Source organism: Neomonachus schauinslandi, chromosome 14 (genome assembly GCF_002201575.2).
Source record: "Neomonachus schauinslandi chromosome 14, ASM220157v2, whole genome shotgun sequence".
NCBI lineage: Eukaryota > Metazoa > Chordata > Mammalia > Carnivora > Phocidae > Neomonachus > Neomonachus schauinslandi.
Window position 1 is genome coordinate 85,469,775 of NC_058416.1, and position 22,220 is coordinate 85,491,994.

General features: G+C 40.2%; 1 protein-coding gene across 3 annotated transcripts in view; it reads right to left on the reverse strand.

The window, feature by feature from the left end:
* Positions 1-78: 78 nt before the first annotated feature.
* Positions 79-22,220, reverse strand: part of CLIP1 (CAP-Gly domain containing linker protein 1) — a 119,224-nt gene continuing 97,082 nt past the window's right edge. For all 3 annotated transcript variants that reach the window (XM_021698661.2, XM_044921206.1, XM_044921207.1), the window contains 6 exons: positions 11,876-11,928; positions 5,115-5,232; positions 4,884-5,034; positions 4,265-4,314; positions 2,053-2,177; positions 79-1,748 (listed from right to left, as the gene is read on the reverse strand). In XM_021698661.2, coding sequence (XP_021554336.2) covers positions 1,580-1,748; positions 2,053-2,177; positions 4,265-4,314; positions 4,884-5,034; positions 5,115-5,232; positions 11,876-11,928 — 666 coding nt within the window. In that variant the 3' untranslated portion in view covers positions 79-1,579. The remainder of the gene's footprint in view (positions 1,749-2,052; positions 2,178-4,264; positions 4,315-4,883; positions 5,035-5,114; positions 5,233-11,875; positions 11,929-22,220) is intronic.

The following is a 22,220-nucleotide window of genomic DNA, read 5'->3' on the forward strand; positions in this document are numbered from 1 at the left end:
ACAAGACTGTAGAAATTTCTGTTTGGATATATAGTGCTTGCTCATTTAAAGAAAAAACACTGACAAATAAACCTGAGAATAATATCAGTTTACTACCACTGGCAAAAAAGAACCATTTATTAAAGTAGATACAGAACACTTGTTTGCTCAAATTTTAATACTGCTTTACATTTTGTTTGTGAAACACTTCCTATTTTAATATGTTTATAACCAAAAATTTCAACTCATTACAGATTTTTCACTTGTCAGACACACATTTGATAATCCTGAGGGGAAAAATACATCAAAGGCATATATACAATTATAGAAGTTCTTATTATACATGTAGCATGGAAGATACATTTATTACTTTTTACATATTCTAGAAGACATTCAAATGAAGATAAATAGACTCAAACTGGTTGATAAACTTCTGATGGTTGAGGTCCTTCATTTTATTTTTTGTGATAAGAAAATCCAAAATTATTAATGTTGAATTTCTCATCGTACATTCATCTAAAAATACAGTAAAAAAACTTGTAAAGGTTGTAGATTGGTTAATTTAGGTGTTTTATAGTGGCTTATTATCTAGTTAATTGACTGCTGGGGATATCTGCTGAAGAAAGAAACAAATCTGGAGAAAATTCTCCCAGTTATTTATATCTGCTAAAGAAACAAAATGAAAACAGAAAAAATAGTTGCAAAGCCACGTGATGTTATATTCTGGCCTAGTCCATCATGTCTTGATGTGTTTTCTTTTTCATAAAGGTAAAAATCTGAAAAGACAGACATTGTGTTTTTTTCCCAAAATATAGATTTTTTAAAAATATATACATATAATATATAGAAGCTGAAATTATGCAAAACCAATGAACAAAACACCACAGTAGAGTGAGTAGGTGCAGCATATAGATTATAAAATGTCCCCACAGCAGTTTGGGGCTTCCCCCCCTTTACCTGTTTCATGATTTTATAATCACACCCAAGTATTATCAAGCCTGAAATAAAGGCACTACTGACATCAGGTAGTGCAAAGAGCTCAGATACTTCTTTAAGAATAAAATACTTTAAATGAGTAGATGAAAATGCAAAATGGCACATTTTTCCAACTCATTCCAGTGTCAAAGCTTAACCCAAACATCTAAATATACAAACGCAGCCTGGAAAAATTTTAGTGCAAATATGAAAAGTAACAGCATAATTTAAAGTTACTTAAATAAGGTATTGTGAGGGTAGGGATTGTTCTAGGAGGTTTCCCTCGGGGCAGTAAATGTAATGGCATCTGGTGCAATGTCTTGTTAGAACTTTTAAAAATCAAGAAGACAAATCAGAGGTGAAAACTCACCTACTAAGTATTTATTATTTTAAATTCTAAGGGGAGACTAAAAGGGTGATTTATTGAAGCTCAAAATATTTTCTTAGATTTGTTGATGGGGGTCAAAAATAACATGAGTTCTCCGGAAGTCTGCACACACGATGCTGGTGTTCCGTCGCCTACATGTTAGTGTGTCTGAGAAGCCCGGCGCAGGGCTGGGGGTCCCATCAGAACGTCTCATCATCATTGCAGTGGGTGGCCCAGTGCCCAAACACCTCACAGATTTCACAGTATGGACGCTCCTCGCTCCGACTGCCATGGTGTGTGGAGTGGGGGGGGGTCCTCCGATGCCTGCGCCTGGGTGGGGCAGTCCTCGGTGTCGTGGAGGTCAAAGCAGTCACATATGTCACAGAAGAGGCGAGGTTTCTTCTTGGACTGTTTCTCCTGGTCGTCACTACAAATGTTAACATGTACAATCAGAAACTCATATCTACCAGATGAAGTTCAAGAGACAGTATCACTCTCAGAGAACAAAAAATAAGCAGAATTAATTATGGCCAAGTCTGGGAGCCTCAAGTAGACGTTCTACAGTCCACATTTTACATTTTCACATCAAACCATTTATAGGGTTATATCACTCTCTTGCCAGATTTATGGCCAAGGCAATTGTTTTCTCCAATCCACTGGAGAACTTAACTTTAAAAACCTTTATTTAGGTGGAACGAAGGTTCTGATCAGTATTGCTTAATATAAAATACCTGTCGTAACTGTTTAGGTCATCCCCAGTCCCATTAAGGGCTGCTTCTGACATCATCTCCACCTTCATCTTGAGGTCTTGATTCTTCCTCTGAAGGTCCACTATTACTGAATTTAGGAAATCAATCTGATTTGTCCGGAAAAAGAAGAAACAAATGTATACAATGTCTAAATGTACACTGGGGTATCAAGAACACCATGAAAGTACACTCTCACACTGTGGCTACAGAATGTGCTGCGGCTAACGGGGGCGGGGGGCAACAGTGGCCATTACTGAGCCCACGTTTAAATGCTTTATATATACACACATACATACACAAAACTCTGTAAAAAGCAAAACCAGTCAACTGTTCCATTAAACTCCGGGACAAATCCAGAACTTTTATGCTCTGTAGATTTGAACAAGTTCAGGAAATTCCCCTCCGACCACCGCTTAACATCTACTGACTGGTGGTCCCAGTGGAACAGTCAATACACGTTATCTTCAGACAAAAATGAAGGTGTTTCAAAGAGAAGGCTCCAGCTCCCTTTCAGCTGAGGAGACAGTGACAGTGCTCAGGTACCACACGTACAAGGAACACCTGTGCCAAGATTCACTGAGCAGTGGGACAACGAGGTGACCATCAGGAGGAGACACTCTTGTCCTAATGTCTCCTTTCAAACCAAGGGCACTTTAAAAACAAAATGTTTTGGGCGCCTGGGTGGCTCAGTTGGTTAAGCGACTGCCTTCGGCTCAGGTCATGATCCTGGAGTCCCTGGATCGAGTCCCGCATCGGGCTCCCTGCTTGGCGGGGAGCCTGCTTCTGCCTCTGACCCTCCCCCCTCTCATGTGCTCTCTCTCTCTCTCATTCTCTCTGTCTCAAATAAATAAATAAAATCTTTAAAAAAAAAAAAAAAAAACAAAATGTTTTTACCCTCTTCTACATATAACAAAAAGGTCCAATTTCTCTAAATATCCACTGAATAAATCCTACTTTACAATATTAAAAATGATACATTTCACTTTTTAAAGAAATACTGGGCCTAATTCTCTTGCCAGGGCAAGTTCTGAAACAAAGCTAGCAATCACCAGCTTCGGGATTATCTGCAGGGGACCCCTTCCAACACTGAAGGGAAGTTTCATTTTCTAAGACTTTATCCTGTTAGGAGCTACACTACAGGAAGAAGAAAAAGCTACAAAATGGATGTAAGTGTAGTGGGAAACCACAGACACACACACACACACACAATCACAAATTAGGAAACATAAAACAAACCATTTGCTGATTGGAAGAAAGCGTTGGCAGCGGCAGATGGAACAAACGGAAGCAGAGAGGAAAGGGGAAAAGAAAACACAGTTAATTGAGTCTATGCTTATCAGACGCACAGACTAAGCAGACAACACTACCAGGGTGAGTTAGTACACCTGCTGAATCCTTTCATGCCTTTCAAAGGAGATGTTGGATAACTAAAACAAACTGCAAACTCAAATAAATTTTCCTTTTTTTGAAGAGGATGGTTTTTGTACCTTTGAGTTTTGAACAGAATAAATATATCTAAAATGTCCTATTAAAATTGAAGATGGACACCAGTTGCTCATGTGCAAGTATATTTCCAAACACAGAATAGTTTGCCTTCATATAATCCCATTTTTAAAACTAAGGCTGTTTTGATAATTTTGGCTTTGGGGAAACAGTTTTCAAGAACTCTGTCTTTTTAAGGTCAAGAGGAGCAAGGAATCTTTTGACAGAGCAATTCTACTTCTATGAATCTGTCCTAAAGAAACACTAGTATATCTGCAAAATGATAGATGTTCAAGATAACTCATTACAACATTGTTCCTAATACACCTGAAAGATCAGAAACATCCCAAATGTCACGTCAACTGACGTGCTATACAGATACTAAAAAGACGCCACCATTTGTGTCCAAAAGGAGAGGAAAAGACAACTAGTTTTGGTTTTTATATACATGTTTTTCTATCTCTGGAAAGATTTTTTTTTTTAAAGGTACCAATAAGAATGATAACCTGTTTAAGGGCTTGGGAACTGAGCAGATGGGAGATAGTGTGTGGAGGGAGGTTTTCTACTGTATATATTTTTAATATTATTTATTGTTTAGACCATAAGGTCTAATATTAAAAATATATACAGTGTATTGCCTCTTCAAAAGGTTAAATGATCTTTTAAAATAGTGAGTAAGCCAAGCAAAAAAAAGAAAAAAAAGGAGTGTTACCTGACTCTCCTGGGCTCTTTCGTCCTCTTCTGCCTGAGTATCAGTATTACCTTATATTTAAAAAAAAAAAAAAAAAAGGAGGATGATTCACAGCACTTGCCATCTTTTTTCCTGGGTTACTGCAACCAACGGGCCAGTGTCAGACATGTATTTTCATGTGAAATTCCCAAATGGGCCTCTTTGGGAACAGTGCATGGTTTCCTATCGGGCATCTGGAGCCCTGAGGGACGTACACAGACGCTGGCCCTCACCCGCCCATCTTCTCCCTTGGGGGGCTGGCCCACTGGTGCGGAGGATGCCCATCACACCCACCTGGAACTTAAGTAGCAAAGCAAGCGATCACTTGCTCACAAAGGGACCACCTCTGCCCCCCATCATGGCAGTGCGCGTACGTCTCCTATTGCTGCCAATACTCCAGAAGGGGGCATGCCAGGCACGCCCCTGTGTGGAGGACCTGTGTCATGACTAGCCCTTATCTGATTCGGTGGTTGGGAGATCCAAAGGCAGATGGGCCTGGTCAGGGGCAGCACTACAGCCTTCCAAGGACATCTCACTAACAACAGCTCCTCTGCAGGAGGCGGCGGAGTTGGAAAGAAGCACCATGTGGCCATCACTTTACCTGAGGAGCTGCTGAGCTGCCTCCTGTTTTCTTTGAGTTGAAGCTCCAAGTTCTTTACCTGGAGTTCAAGCTTTGCCTTATCCGACTCCAGAGACTGAACGACGGAATGCAAGGACTTGGCGGAGGCGCTCTCTCCCCTGAGCACTGTGACCTGAAACGCAGCGGGTTAGCTTAGGCTCGCAGCTTGAACAAAAGCAGGAGTGGCAACAGCCCCCTCAGGTGGTACTCTACCTCATTTCTCAGCTTTTCCAGCTCTGCATCCTTTTCGGTGAGTAAGGCACTAGTAATACTGATGGATTTCTGCAAGGAAGCTTTTTCTTCATCTGCGTCTTTTATTAACTTGGATTCTCTAAAAGACCAAAGAGTTAAAAAAAAAAAAAAAATTCCAGAAATCAACCGAGAGAGTGGTGAGTGCACAATGGCCCTAGAACAAACACGCAATTAACTTGAGTTAACGTAAAGAAAAAAGTATTACGGGGAAGTTTTAAAGGGGCTGAGGCTATTATGCTTGCAAAATTTTACTTGAAATTTTACTCACTGTGAGGGAGAACAAGTTTACCTAGGCATAGACATGCAGAATCTGCATATCATTGTATCCATTTGAATTTAAAGAAACAAGTTAATAACTCTGGAAGATGTAGAATTAACAAAACAAAACAACACTGTTACCCCCAAAGAATTCTTTTAAAATCTACCCCCCCCCAACTGAATTGTTACTTCTTGAATAAATTATTACCAAGCAATAACAACAATTAAAATACACACATGCAAAGCGGTTATACACGGATGTCATGCAGAGCAGTTTTATGCTGGAGGTATCAATTGGTTCTCACTAATTTCAGTAAACTTTTCGCAACTTCTGAGAATGTGTTTTTGAGATCTCATGGGCCAAAACAGTCGCAAAGGTTATTACTGCTATTCATACTGAAGGAGTGTGACTTTTCATCCACAGAATCTGGAAAGGACTTTACGTCGCTCATAGAGATTAAAGGTAATTACATAAAGGCTGGAACAGAAATGTTAAAATGGATTTCCAGGTGGAGAACGAAAGTACTGGGGGGTGGGGGTGGGAGAGTCTGGAGGGAGGACGTCAGAGCGCTTGGTTTATGTTCTCAGCCTGACTCAGCATTCGGCTGTCAGCAGAGGGAGTGGGACCAGGCCTTAACGAGAGGGAAACATTTATCCCGGACTCAAGGGGTGGAAAAAGGAAGGGGAAGATGAAGGAAGACAGGGAGGGAAGGCAAAGACACAATAGATAGAACCCAGAAGGGCAAGCTACTGTGTGCGTGTGTGTGTGTGTGTGTGTGTGTGTGTGTGTGTGACTTTTTGTTGTAAAAATTGCATGCATTCAAAAGTGCCAAGGTCATGAAAGACAAGGAAAGACTGAGGAACTGTCACAGACTGAATGAAGGAGGCTGTGGAGGCATGACCACTGAATGCAATGTGGTTTCCTAGACTGAATCCCAGAAGAGGAAAAAGACATTAATGGAAAAACTGGGGAAATCTGAATAAAGTCTAGAGTCTAGATAAGCAAACCGAACCAACGTTGCTTTCTCAGTTTTGACAAACATACCAAGGAGTGTATGATGGGCTTATCAGGGGACACAGGGTGAAGGGTACTCCATGGGGACTCTCTGTGCTGCCTCGGCAACTCTCCTGTAAATCTCCATTTTGAAATAAAAAGGTTTTAAAAATTACATGCAGTGTGAAACAAGAGGGAAAGAGCCCTTGTATCACAAAAGTATTTTGGGAAAAACACAGACTGGAAAAAAAATGTCCTAGCTAGCCCTCAGGCCATCCAACCTACAACACTGCATTAATGTAGATGATCATCAGTGAGAGTTCAAAACTTCAACAACAAGCAGCCAAATCGCTCCTCGTTCTAGAAGAAGGAACTGTGTGAATGCAGAGCATGTCATGGTTCAGTCTGTTTTAGAACTGACTGGAAGAATTGGAAACTGAGGCCCAGGTTAGAAATGGCAGAATGTATGTCTGGTTAGTGAGACCCAAGATATCCGGCACATGAATTACAGAATTCTCATGATTTATGGTAAATTGAAATTCTACACAAAGATGAAAATATAAGTGTTGTATTTATCTCGTTGTGTGGCTTACACTTATACTCCAGAATAAGTAGTAAGAAAAGAATCTGAGACTTACAGAAATTTCTTGAATTCGACACCCAAGCATGATATGAACACTGGAGAGTGGGTGGGTATTGGTGCTGTTAAATCACTAAGTGAACAACACCTTGCTAGGAAATAGGATCTTGTTTAGGTCAAAACAAAGCAAAGATTTTAATGGAAGGAATGGACCGGTACTTCTTCCACCTGGAAAGTAAATATCTGATGTTATCCGAAGTTATCCAAAAAATCCGGGGCTCAAGTTTCAATTAAACATATTTGGTAGTTTATTCTATTGTAAAAACTATTTCAAGAGCTTTACTTGTTATAAATCCAAGTCAAATTTGAAAAATGTAGTTTTAATGTTTTTATTGAAAAATACCAGGATTTGGGGGTTACTGAACAGAGTTAAGTTCTTCTATAATCAGAACTCTAGATAGCCAAAATCTCATAGGGTCTTTGTGTTAGGGAGGGAGAGAGAGACCACCAGCTGGAAGAAGCAAGAATGTACAGGAACCTTTGTCTGCTTATCGCATACACACAACCCCTAAGAGAGGCTGCTTTCTAAGAAGATGGCAAGCAGAACGCTTCTTGTACAAGTTATCAAAAGACACATGGTTAAGAAAGGGATCTGCCTTGTGATTTATATACCAAATGACAGGACAAATAGCCTTTGGCAGTTCATCTCTGTGGCAGATCTTCATTGCTGGCTTCTTAGGCTATTTCTAAGCCCTAATTCCATTGTGCGAACCAAGAGGGACTAATTTAAACCATTTATGCTAACATTCCTGACATCTGAGTCACAAACCACACTGCCAGGGGGCCTCTGTTACCTTGAAACCATGCTGGCCAGAGTGACTTGTGTTACTGAAAGTATCAAGAAGGGGGCGCGCCTGGGTGGCTCAGTCGGTTCAAGGGCTGCCTTCGGTTCGGGTCATGATCCCAGGGTCCTGGGATGGAGGGTCCTGGGATGGAGCCCCACATCAGGCTCCTTGCTCTGCGGAAAGCCTGCTTCTCCCTCTCCCTCTGCCTGCCGCTCCCTGTGCTTGCGTACTCTCTCTTACTATCTCTCTCTCTGTGTCCAGTAAATAAATAAAAAATCTTTAAAAAAAAAAAAAGAAAGAAAGAAAGTATCAAGAAGGGAAGATAACATGATATGAAAGAACAGCTATGGGGGCCAGAAATCTTTCCCCCCAGGGGAACGTATTTGCCAGATTCTTTCCTTACTACTTACTTAAGAAATAAATTCTAGTAATGAAGCAAATACCTTAAAGTGTTACTGGGCAAGCTTTAAAAATGCAAGATAACAAGAACCAAATATTAGAAACATGAAAAGAAATGCAGGTACAGTAAGGAGAGCTAAATTTGCGCTGAAGTTCTTTGCTGTATATAGGTATAAAAACGGCGTGTGTGTGTGTGTGTGTGTGTGTGTGTGTACGGCTAAGAATATTTTACAAAACAAAAGCAAGACACAGAGGGACAAAGGCAGCCAAAAAATATATACAACAATTTGTTTTACTAAAAATATATGAAATTTATTTATTATAACGTGGATAGACTTTCTTTAGTCTTACCATTAAAGACACACAGATAGAGCAAAGGAAGCAGGAGTAGGGAAGGGAAAAGAGAGGGTGAAATGAGCATTGGTAAGTAGCGCAAGCCCGAGACAGTCAGACAGTCAGCAACCCACAGTGAGCTTAATGAGCCGAAGTAGCACAGGACCTCTTCAGACTTGGTATCTTAGACGGTATCGCCAACCAGCTTCCATTCCTGACATTTGTCCTGATTTACACTAACTGAGTGAATTCTGACTCCAAAGAGTCCATGTCTGAGATTTGGGCTCTCAAGTCCCTGCAGTGACATCACAAAGCCTAGAGAAGGGAGGGAAGCCAAACATGTTCCCCAGTCTGCTGTAGGCTTCAGTGGACAGAGGAACCTTCGTTTCTCCACTTCCATCAGGCAGAGCAATTCAAGGCTGGCTCTGCTCTGTCAGCTGTCTTGGAGCCTGTTTTGAAAGAGGTCTGCCTAACTTGGAAACCCGTTTCCAAAATAATGATTACATGTTTAAGTTAGGAGAAAAACCTTTACTACATGTTGCTTGCAATTCAGTGTTCAGATACCAAAAGACCGTAGCAAATACAGGACAATGCTACCACTGAATGGTAAGTAGTTTGTGCCTACAGGTCAGGAATAAGTTCTGCACTTCAATATAATGACCATTTGAATGACACAATTAGATACTATCTTGACTGTGTATGTTCAATTATCACTTCTCAATTAAACTCTTGACTAAGAGCTCAGTTCTTGCATGAATGACTACATTGCAAATACCTTTATGATTTAAGTACTTGCCAGCCTTTTAAATTAAGAGCATATCAAATTCTTTTCAGTACTCCCTGCTCAATTTACTTAACTATTACACACACAGACCTACATATGAATCCATTATCAAACTGGCTTTTAGAGAGCATTTAAGGGCCCAAATTATTAGCTGAAATATATTTGCATTCAGATTTTAGACATAACGTTCCATAAGGATTAATTTGACAACAGAACAGTGCTAAATAGGATGAAGCTAGGTTTTTTAAAATTTTCACTTTCAGAAAAAATTACCATCTCTATCTGTATTTATCGATATAAAGAGTAATTTTCAAGAGACAATCTTGTAAACTTATCCAGGACTTAAAATGGGAGCAAAGTTAGTGAAGTAAGAAGTGGCCTTAACAAGCACCCAAACTTGGTCCATCCTTTTAAGCTGTGAAAAAAGTCACAGGCCTGAGAACATTTTGAAAGGCATGTAATTTAAAGTCACATGGTAAAGGCTAAGGAAGCATAGCAGCTTTACTCTATTAAAAAAAAAAAAAAGATTTAAGAGTAACAATAAATAAATAAATGTACAGTGAGAAAAGAGCTAGCATAAAAATCTGAAGCCCTCGGTCTTAGGCCTGCATCTGAGTTCTTGGCCAAGTTGCCTAACATCTTGGGCTTTCGTTTCATGGTTTGTAAATGCAAGCCCCGCCAAATATTTCACTGGGTTGTTCTGAGATTGAGTTTGTGAATTATGAATACAAAGGGATAATGTCAGCACTTGCTGACTTACACCAGCCCATTTTCATATGCTCTCTGACCAGAATGTCACAGGAATAAGCCCTATTAGTTTTTTTCACACACCCCTGGTAACTGCATAGGGAGGTTCTCAAAACAGAGCCTTATCTATGTAAAATCAAATATCCACACCCCCCATGCGGGGGGGGGCAGAACTATGGGGGCCTGCACACAGGTGCTGGGGAAGGAATGGCAGACCAGTCACCACAGCTCACGGTGGCCTGGAGAAAAGCTGGCTGGACGGGGAGGGGCGGCGGGGAGGCTGATGAACCGTACGCACATTCTGGTATGAAACTTTACAGAAGAACGAATCTAAGTATTTCTTAATTAAAAAAAGAAAGGAGGAGGGCGCCTGGGTGGCTCAGTTGGTTAAGCGACTGCCTTCGGCTCAGGTCATGATCCTGGAGTGCCGGGATCGAGTCCCGCATCGGGCTCCCTGCTCGGCGGGGAGTCTGCTTCTCCCTCTGACCCTCCTCCCTCTCATGCTCTCTGTCTCTCATTCTCTCTCTCTCAAATATATAAGTAAAATCTTAAAAAAAAAAAAAAAAAGAAAGGAGGAAAGGCACCCCGGGACTGAGGCCGGACGTCCTTTAGAATGTAGCTTGTGGATCCCACTATCTGTGGGTTGACTAAAGCCCTCAGTTCCTAAGCAACTGCCACGTTGGTGGGAGGAAACACTGTCAGAGCAAAACACGCGAGTCAGTGGTGAGGGAAACTTCCTTCTCTCTGACAAGAATAAAATACTTTGCAAGAGCATGGACGATTTCTTGATTAAGATATTCTTAAAGAGTGGGGCACCTGGGTGGCTCAGTTGGTTGGGCGACTGCCTTCGGCTCAGGTCATGATCCTGGAGTCCCGGGATCGAGTCCCGCATCGGGCTCCCTGCTTGGCGGGGAGTCTGCTTCTCCCTCTGACCCTCCTCCCTCTCATGCTCTCTGTCTCTCATTGTCTCTCTCGCAAATAAATAAATAAAATCTTAAAAAAAAAATTTAAAAAAAAAAAAAAAAAAAAGATATTCTTAAAGAGTTATTTTTAGTTTCATTAACAAAAAAAAGGTGTGTCCCCACTGCGCTGCCCATCTATCTACTCAGTATCGCATAGGCTGCCGTTCTCAGCAAGAACACGCACCACGTCTACTTGGCGTGCAGCATAAACACAGAATTTCTCTAGACAAAAACTGCACATTTTAAAAGAGCAGACAGAGACTGTCAGGATACAGAAGCATCAGGCTTCTAAACGGTTATTTCTCTGGGCCGGTTTATCCTTACTCAAAAGTGCTGGAAGGTTTCCATTTCAATATCATTTGATTATCATGAAAGAGTAACAAATAACAAGGCTCTTTTCTAGAAAAATAGAAACATTCAAATTGATGCTAACACATTATTATTGAAAAGTTAAAATTTTTATATAATGCAATCAGTATTTATACGCCGATTAATTACTCTATGTAAAATTACAGCATTTTTAGCTCCCGAAAATGAGGAGGTGACAGCAGTATAATGAGACAATCTGATCTTAGAACACTTCTTAATAAATGCAACTGAAGGAGGCTTAAAAATTAACCTATTCTTTGTCTTGGTAATTAATACTGTAACTTTTGCAAATACATTTTCATCATTTATCAGTTATGAGCACCAAACTATCACAATCCAATTTTTTGAAAAGAAGGTGGTATGTTTTCTACAAGTCACCATACGCATCATGTTCTGACATTTTCCTAATTAAACACATACACGCAACAATAAACACAAAAAGAAAGCCTACCTCTTTTTCATTTCTAACAACTGATTATTGAGCACAGATCTCTCCTCTTCTAGCTGGAAAAAAAACACACACAAAAAAGTTCAGTTCGTTACAGAAGTCCACAGAGAGACCTATTTCTCATTCCACATGTCCCATTCCCAGGCTCTGGGACAGCTAAAGCAATGGGCCTTCCTCACTGGCGATGAAAAAAAGAGTACTGGTTAGTACATCATGTACAGTTGTTAATTTACAAATCACTTATGACCCGAATGACTCTCCTTCCTCAGAACAGGCTGTATCTTCAACATTCGATAAATGTTTCATTCATTTCTTAAATGAATGAGTGAAAGCCTCACTGTTAACATTCTGGCTCCTTCACCGAAATCACACAGATCAAGTGTCACTAACTCATGGGGAGGCTAGGAACAGGCTATTTACTCCTCCTGGGCTTCATTTCATGCCTTCCACATTCCAGGAATTGGTTTCTCACCTATAAAACAAGGAAGTTAGAAGAGAATTTCCAGTAGCCCTTTAGTTCTAAAATTCTATTATTCTATGAAGGGTGAAAAACAAAAGATTCAGTTAATTAATCCTGTGAGAGAAGACTCACCCCCACCCCCTGGTCTATACCACACAGAGTTTATTATATTGAAATACCAATTTCAACTCACACTGTTAATAAAACTAAGGGGTGAGGGGCGCCTGGGTGACTCAGTGGGTTAAGCGTCTGCCTTCAGCTCAGGCCATGATCCCAGGGTCCTGAGATGGAGCCCGTGTCCCTGTCCTCGGGCTCCCTGCTCAGTGGGGAGCCTCCTTCTCCCTCTGCTGCTCCCCCTGCTTGTGCTCTCTCCAACCCCCCAAGTAAATAAATAAAAAATCTTAAAAAAAAAAAAAAAAAGCCAAAACCTAAGGGGTGAAAACACTCCTTTGTGGGTTTTTCCCCCCCAAATCAAAGAATAACACCAGACTATGGAACGGTTTCCAACAGCCAGATTTTAAGCTCCTAGCTCACTGTATGTAGCTATAGCCTTATTTCCGATTTTGTATCACTTATGCATATGCTTTGCTATGAGGTCTTCATACTATTAAAGTTCTTAAATATACATAAACATGTGTTTTGAACATAAAATTATATTTATCACAAAATCTATGGAGATGAAACATTCAGTTTTTTCAGTGTAAACTCTGCTTTCCTAGTCCACTAGAGATGTATGCTTTTGCTGCATGAGTAATTCACAAAAAATATTTAGAAATTTTTAAAGAGTGAAAGGAAGGAAAAAGGGTGGTAGACAAACCTTAAAAACTAAAATAAGAGGGAGAACATCTGGAGAGTGGGATGTGGAGATGAGAGGGGTTTTCTTTTTTTTTCCTTTACGCCCTTTTATACAGTTTATATTTATTTGTTAAACAAGGAAGCTGTTTTATAATTAAAAGTAGGTACTGAGAAGTACCTACAATGAAGATAAAGGCAGATAATTTGCAACAGAGAAAATACAAATTATTAATAAACGTGAAAAATCATTCAACACTTTAAAGAACAAGTATGCAGAGATTTTCCCTCTTTCTTGGATGGTGCATTGTGCCTGAATTTCCATGGAACAGAAATTTGGAATACTTATGGTATGGATTTCTTTATAAGAGACATTTTTTCCTTCTTCTGCTCCAGGACCCAATCCAGGTTGACAAGTTCATTTACTAGTTACATTTCTTTAATCTAATTCCTCACTGTTTCCTTATTTTTTGTGACCTTGACATTTTTGAGGCACACAAGTGCACACAATGTCATTTTGGATTCATCTGCTGTTTCTGTATGAGTAGAGTCAGAGCACACACTTTTTGGCAGGAACACCACAGAACTGATCCTGTGTTGTCCTCAACAGGGATCAAAGGACACACAATGTTGTTTTTTGATGAGGGTAACTTTGATCACTTGGTTGAGGAAGTATCTTCCATGTTTCTCCACTGTAAAGGTATTTTTTCTTCTTTGTAATTAATATGTATTTTGTTAAGAGATACTTTGAACATGTATAAGCATCCTGCTCCTCAGCAAAATGTCAATCCATTTCTTTTAGCACCAACTGATGAGTCTTCCCTAAATAAAATACTACCATCATGGTTACCCAATAGTGATTTTCTAATTCCATCATTTCACCTATTTATTAGTTGTCATTTCGCCATAAGAAAGGGCCTTCGTTTTTCCTCCATTTATTTATTTATATCTACCTGTTTCCATGATACATCATGGTTTCTAATGTTATTCAATAGGCTATACTCCATAACTATATTTCTTCTGATGTTCAAATTATCTCAGATTTGGCCAGTGGGAGCCCCCTCAACATGATTATGATGTGCTTTTGACTAATCTCCAATATTCTTTTTTTTTTTTTTAAAGATTTTATTTATTTATTTGACACAGAGAGAGACAGCGAGAGACGGAACACAAGCAGAGGGAGAGAGCAGAGCAGGGAGCCCGATGCGGGGCTTGATCCCAGGACCTTGGGATCATGACCTGAGCCGAAGGCAGACGCTTAACGACTGAGCCACCCAGGCACCCCTTAATCTCCAATATTCTTTAAGCACTTCCTTGCTTCCTGGTATACAAGATATTCCAGGCTCACCTTGTACTCTCTCTGTCCCAGCCCTGGAATCAGCCATTTCTCTAAGAATCTTTTAAATGCAGAAGTACACTTAAAACCAAAATCTAGGTGCTAAGTGTATTCACTAATATTGGAGTGTTGTTGCTTCTAAGCCCTGTCAGTGGACTTGATCAAAATTTAAAACTGCTGGTCTTCAAAAGATACTCTTAAGAAAGTATGAAGACAAGCCACAGACTCGGAAAACACTTGCAAAACACAACCTGATAAAGAACCTGTATCCAGAACTTACTAACAACACTCACAACTCAATAATATGCATACAACCAATTTAAAAATGGGAAAAGAGGGCCCCTGGGTGTCATAGTCAGTTGAGAGTCTGACTCTTGGTTTCTGCTCAGGTCATGATCTCAGGGTCCTGGGATGGAGCCCTGTGTCAGGGTCCATGCTCAGCATGGGAATCAGCTTGGGACTCTCTCTCCCTCTGCTCCCCCCTCCCAACTCTCTCTCTAGAATAAATACATCTTTTTTTTAAAAATGGGCAAGGGGCGCCTGGGTGGCTCAGTCGGTTAAGCGACTGCCTTCGGCTCAGGTCATGATCCCGGAGTCCCGGGATCGAGTCCCGCGTCGGGCTCCCTGCTCGGCGGGGAGCCTGCTTCTCCCTCTGACCCTCCCCCCTCTCATGTGCTCTCTGTCTCTCTCATTCTCTCTCTCTCAAATAAATAAATAAAATCTTTAAAAAAAAAAAAAATAAAAAATAAATAAAAATAAAAATAAAAATAAATAAAAAAAAAAATAAAAATAAAAATGGGCAAAAGATCTGAACAGACACTTGACCAAAGAAGAGAGATAAAAGGCCAATAAGCACATGAAAAGATGCTCAACATCATTAGTCAACAGGGAAATGCAAATCAGAACACTTGAGATACTTGTGTTACAATTTCTAGTTTCATTCCATTGTGGTCAGAAAACATACTTCACATGATTTCAATCCTTTTAAATTCAATGAGACTATTTTATGGTCTATTCTGGAGAATGTCCCATGTGCACCTGAGAAGAATGCATATCCTGCTCCTGTTGGGTGGAGTGCTCTACAGATGACTGTTAGGTCTAGCTGATTCATAGTGTTATTCCAGTCTGTATCTCCTGTTGAACTTCTCTCTAGTTGTTCTATTAGTGAAATAGGGTATTGAAGTTTTAAGTCTCCAACTATTATTGTTGAATTGTCTATTTCTTTTTTTTTTTTTTAGGGTTTTAAAGATTTTTATTTATTTACTTGAGAGAGTGAGAGTTCAAGCAGGGGGAGGGGCAGAGGGAGAGGGAGAAGCAGGCTCCCCGCTGAGGAGGGAGCCCGACTGGGGACTCGATCCGATGACCCGAGCTGAAGGCAGATCCTAACTGACTGAGCCACCCAGGTGCCCTATTTTTTAAATTCTATCAATTTTTGCTTTGCATATTTGGAGGCTCTATTACTAGGTACATATATAATTGTTATATTTTCTTAATTTTTTATCACCATAAAATGTCTTTCCCTGTCTCTAGTAACAATTTTTGTTTTAAAAGCCTATTTGGTCTGGTATTAGTATAGCCACTCCAACTTGCTTTTCGTTACTGCTGGCAGGGAATGCCTTATTCCAACCTTTTACTTTGAACCCATTCGTGTCTCTGAATCTAAGCTGTGTCTCTTACAAACAGCATATAGTTAGATCATCGTTAAAAAAAATTCATTCCGGGGCGCCTGGGTGGCTCAGTCGTTAGATGTCTGCCTTCGGCTCAGGTCATGATCCCAGGGTCCCGGGATCGAGCCCCGCGTCGGGCTCCCTGCTCCGCGGGAAGCCTGCTTCCCCTCTCCCACTCCCCCTGCTTGTGTTCCCTCTCTCGCTGTGTCTCTGTCAAATAAATAAAATCTTTAAAAAAAAAAAAAAACTGAACAGAAAGTATAGACATTTCTCATACACTCCCTGTCCCCACACATGCAGAGTCTCCTACACTATTAACATCCCACTAAACCTACACTGACACATCATTATCACCCAAAGTTCATAGTTTACTTTAGGTTCACTCTTGGTGGTGTACATTCTAGGAGTTTTGATGAATGTATAAAGACATGTATCCACCACTGTAGTATAACCAAAATAGTGTCACTGCCCTAAAAATCCTTGGTACTCTCCCTATTCATCGCTCCTTCCCTCTTTACCCCTCCCACAACCACTACCTTTTTCTCGTCTCCATAGTTTTGCCTTTTCCAGAATGTTGCATCTTTGAACCATACAATAGATAGCCTTTTCAAATTGGCTTCTTTCACTTAGTAATATGCATTTAATGTTCCTCCATGTGGTTTCATGGCATGATGGGCCATTTCTTTTTGGTGCTGAATAATATTCCATCATCTGGATGACCACAGTTTTATTCCCTCACCTACTGAGGGACATCTTGGTTGTTTCCAAGTTTTTGGCAACTGTGAATAAATCTGCTATAAACACCCATGCACGGGCTTTTGTGTGGATTTAAGTTTTTAGTTCATTTGGGTAAATACCAAGGAGCACAACTGCTGGATCTTATGGTAAGAGTATGTTTAGTTTTGTTAGACACTGCTGAACTGTGTCCCAAAGCAGCTGTACCATTCTGCATTGCCACCAGCAATGAATAAGAATTCCTATTCCTCCACAATTTCACAAGCATTTGTGTTGCCAAATGTTTTAGATTTTGGCCATTCTGATAGTTGTATCATATTATTGCATTGTTAATTCACAATTCCCCAATGACATATGATGTTCAGCTACTTTTCATATACTAATTGCCATCCACATACCTTCTTTTTTTTTTTTTTTTTAAGATTTATTTATTTATTTGAGAGAGCTAGAATGAGAGAGAGTACATGAGAGGGGGGAGGGTCAGAGGGAGAAGCAGGCTCCTCGCCGAGCAGGGAGCCCGATGCGGGACTCGATCCCAGGACTCCAGGATCATGACCTGAGCTGAAGGCAGTTGCTTAACCAACTGAGCCACCCAGGCGCCCCATCCACATACCTTCTTTGGTGAGGTGTCTATTCAGGACTTTTGTCTATTTTGTAATTGGGTTATTGATTTTCTTATTGTTGAGTTTTAAAAGTGCTTTGTGTATTACGAGTAACAGATGTATCCTTTGTATATTTTGTATATTTTGTATATTAGTATATTTCGAGTAATCAGATGTATCCTTTATAAACATTTTTTCCAAGTCTGTGGCTTGTCTTCTCATTCTCTTTTCACACTGTCTTTCACAGAGCAAAAGTTTTTAATTTTAATAAAGTTCAGCTTATCGATTCTTTTTTGTGGATCATGTCTTTGGTGGTCTTGTTCCTAAAAAGTCACCACTGTACTCTAGGTCATTTAGGTTTTCCCTGGTCTTATTTCCCAGGAGTTTTATAGTTGTGCATTTTACGGCTTATGATCCATTTCAATGCAGTTTTCATAAAGGATGTATATATTTGTGTCTAGATTCACTTTTTTGCATGTGGATGTCCACTTGTTACAGGACTATCTCTTGAAGAAAAAAAAAAAATCTTTGCTCCATTGTATTGCCTTCCTCCTTTATCAAAAATCGGTTGTCTATAGTTATGTAAGTCTATTTCTGAGCCCTCTGTTCCACTGCTCTATTATATTCTCAATCCCACACTGTATTGATTACTATATCTTTATACTAAGTCTTGAAGTCAGGTCGTGTCAATCCTTCAACTTTGTCGCTCTTCCTCAATATTCAGTTGTCTATTTGGGGTCTTTCACCTCTTCATATAAACTACAGAATCAGTTCTCAATAGCCACAAAGTAACTTGCTAGGATTTTGACTAAAATTTCATTAAATCTACAGATCATGTTGGGAAGAGCCAACATCTTTTTTTTTTTTTTTTTAAGATTTAATTTATTTGACAGAGAGAGAGAGATTGCACAAGCAGGGGGAGGGGCAGAGGGGGAAGCAGACTCCTCACTGAGCAGGAAGCCCAATGCGGGGCTCGATCCAGGACCCTGGGGGATCATGACCTGAGCCAAAGGCAGATGCTTAACCGACTGAGCCACCCAGGTGCCCCAAGAGCCAACATCTTGACAATATTGAGTCTTTCTATCCATGTACATGGGCTATCTCTCCATTTATTCAGTTCTTCTTTGATTTTGTTCATCACAGTTTTGTAGTTTTTCCTCAGAAGCTGTACACATTTTGTTAAAATTACCTAAGTATTTCATTTTGGGGGGTGTTTATATAAATAGTATGTTTTCAATTTCAAATTCCACTTGTTCATTTCTGGTATATTAAACAGTGATTTGACTTTTGTGTATTAAACCTTGTATCCTGAAAATCTGTTGCAACCACTATATATATTTGTATTTTCAAATACACACACACATAGATATGATGGTTCTTTGTCAAGAATGCTGTTGATTGTGTGGCTACAGGGCGGGGAACTGTGACTGAGTGAGGCCAATACATACGAAGTAGCTCTTTACACAGTGCATGCACATGTCAACTTAGTCTCTAATTTTTATTCCTGGTTGCTTTCTTCCACTTTCTTTCCACTCTATCACCTCATGTATTAGTCATACTCTCTCTGTAATTTGTTTATGCTTTTCTCCTTTTTCTTCCCTATTTTTTTTCTTGCAAATGTTTTAAACTCACGTTCACTAAATAATCAAAATTAACATCACCAATAAATGGGATAAAGCAACATCACATGCCTCTTGGAAGGATACATCAATTATCTTCCTGCTAAAAATGCATAACCATCACAATTAAACATCACACAAACCCAAAATGAAGGCTTTTATACAACATCATTGGCCTGTTCTTTAAAAAAAAAAAAAAAAAAGTCAAGTCATAAAAGACAAAGGCAGAAGCACTCCAGATAAAGAAAATGAGAGACTTGAGTCAGTGAATGAAATGCATGATCCTGGATTGGATCCTGATCCAGATGGGGGGTGGGGACTATAAAGGACATTTACTGGGACAACTGCTTAAAAAGGAATATGGTCTGTACATTAAATAATAGTGTTAAAAATTCCTGATTTTGGTAACTGCACTGTGGTTAGGTAAAAACAAGTCCTTACAGTATATGAGTATTCTGTGTTCTCTTTTTATAGCTTTTTGCAAAGTTTGAAATAATTTCCAAATAAAGTTAAAACACAAGTCTATTCTTATCTGTAGCTCCCTGAGCTGTTAGCTTAGTTGTCTATTTACTTGCAGTTAGTGCTCACACCAGTACTAGTCCTTTGGCCGTAATTTCTCTTTAGCTAAGTCCTGAATTTTGATTCATGGCCAGATTTTATCAGCAAACAGCTTACTTTCCAGAAGGACTCACAGATCCCACAGCTTCTAAGTTCTTCCATGATGTTTTTTCAGATGTTTTTCGAAAACATCTGCCTATCTTCTTATCTGTGTAATAACTGCCAGGATAGAACACTCCTGATCATATTTTCTGTCCCTTAGAACTTTGGGAACAGTGTGGCACAGTTTTCTGGCACTGAATGTAGCCATCGTGGGTTGGTTGGGTTTTTTTGTTTGTTTTTTACCTTTTTATAAGGAATATGCCTTTTCTGCCCGAGCAGAATTATCTCTGTATTTCTGAATTTCATTAATAACCAGTGTATGTTTTGGTGTCAATTGCTTTGGACCAATATCCTCCTCCTCCACCACCACCAACTGCCCTGAGTTCCCGGATTGAGCTTCCATACAACCTACCATGTCTGCGGGCGCCTGGGTGGCTCAGTTGGTTAAGTGGCTGCCTTCGGCTCAGGTCATGATCCTGGAGTCCCTGGATCGAGTCCCGCATCAGGCTCCCCGCTCGGCGGGGAGTCTGCTTCTCCCTCTGACCCTCCCCCCTCTCATGTGCTCTCTCTCATTCTCTCTCTCAAATAAATAAATAAAAAATCTTTAAAAAAAAAAAAAAAAGCTTAAAAAAAAAAAAACAACAACCTACCATGTCCTTCCTGTATGCAGACTCAGTTCCTCACTTGGGGGAAATTTCCTTATTTTATCTCCTAACATTTTCTTCTGTTGCATATGTTGAATTCCTTACCTCAGAGATGCTAATTATACTCATTAGGAGTATCTATGTCCTCCACAGCTACTATCTTTCCTCTGATGCTTCAATATCTTTGTTTCCCTCTTTATTATGACTAGCTCAAGCCTTTCCTTCGGATGTTTAGAAAAGTTCATTAGGCTCCTTTCTGTTTCTGATTTATTTAGCAGTCCTGCCATGGTGCTGTTTTGGTCTTCACTCAGTTCCTTTACTCTTCACTTCTTCTGTTCCACTTGTGTCACTTTATCATCTCTTTGAACCCTTGTTTTATTTAAGTCACTGAGGTTTTTATATAACACAAAGCAATATTCCACTTTGGGTAATGCTTTCTCATGGCCTGAATCCCTCACCTCTCTTTGGATTCCTGTGTTCCTTTTTTTTCTTCTTTTGGTACAAAAGGCATTCGAGGGTTCATCTTATTACGGGCAGCTCTACCTAGACCTTCTGTTTGTTCACATGTGATATAAATTCATTTTCCCTGATACCTATTCAACTTTATCTGAGACCTTTAATCTTCATCTCCAGGGTACTACGGGAAAACTGGGCACCGTTGCCTACACATCTCTGTAGCTGGAGGGCCGTAGGACAAGGCTGGAGGGGGTGATTTTAAGGGGATGTACACAATCTGTTGGAGGTCTCTTTTGTGGATTTTTCCTTTAGTGCCCCCTCTGAACAAAGGTAATCCTATTCCTGCAGGAATATGTCTTCAGGCTTTAGTCTCAGGCAGATACTACAAAATTGTCTTTTTCAACATCTATTCTCACCTCCTCTGCTGCCTTCCCTTCCCAGGGATGGGAATGCAGCCTCATTTATGGCTGGACGTGGTTACATGACACTATTACAGAGACAGGAATTTTCCTCTCCAAATTAAAAGACAAAACCATGTAAAGAGAGTAAAGAGAAGGCCTTTCTGTCTTTCCCCACTTTGGCCCTCCCCCACTTCCTCCTGGAAAGTTTTGCAATGCCTGGAAGTGCAAGAGCCCTGGTGACCAAGGGGTTGACTATACATGCTAAGGGTAGCAGCAGAGCAGAAAGAATGGGCAGGGTTCCCTGAGGACATTCTTGAGTAGAGGACTCACCTGGACTGCCCACCTGTGGACTTATTATCATTTGCTAGGAAGCCCTCCATCTTTTTACTTAAGCCACGCTTTGTTGAACTAGCTATGGAAAATGACAACCAGTAGTTCTTCCTGGCGCTGGTAGAATCCTGCGATGGTCAAAGAGGGCTTCCAGCCTCAAAGATTCTTCTGTGACTTTTCTCCCAGGCTGACTATTCACCTCTTCAATTTAATTTTCCCTAAACTGGGTTTGGCAGAAGGATGGGGAGAAGCAGAGGGATTTGGGGTCACCTGCGTGGCTCAGTCGATTGAGCGTTGAACTCTTGATTTTGGCTTAGGTCATGATCTCAAGGTTGTGGGATCAAGCCCTATGTCAGGCTCTGTGCTGGGCGTGGGGCCTGCTTAGGATTCTCTCTCTCCCTCTGCCCCTCCACCCCTTCTCTCTCTCCTCTCTCCTCTCTCTCCTTCTCTAAAAAAAAAAAAATTCTCAGGATTTTGCTACACATTTTCTTTTCTCTTACCACTGGGAACAGTGTCAACAGAGTCAAACCACAATCATGTTCCTTTTCTTGGTTGTCAATTTTAATGTTTACAGCATGAAGCCAATTGGCTTTATTGGATTTTCCTAGAGACATTTTTTTAATAATCAGAAGAGTGTGTTTACTTC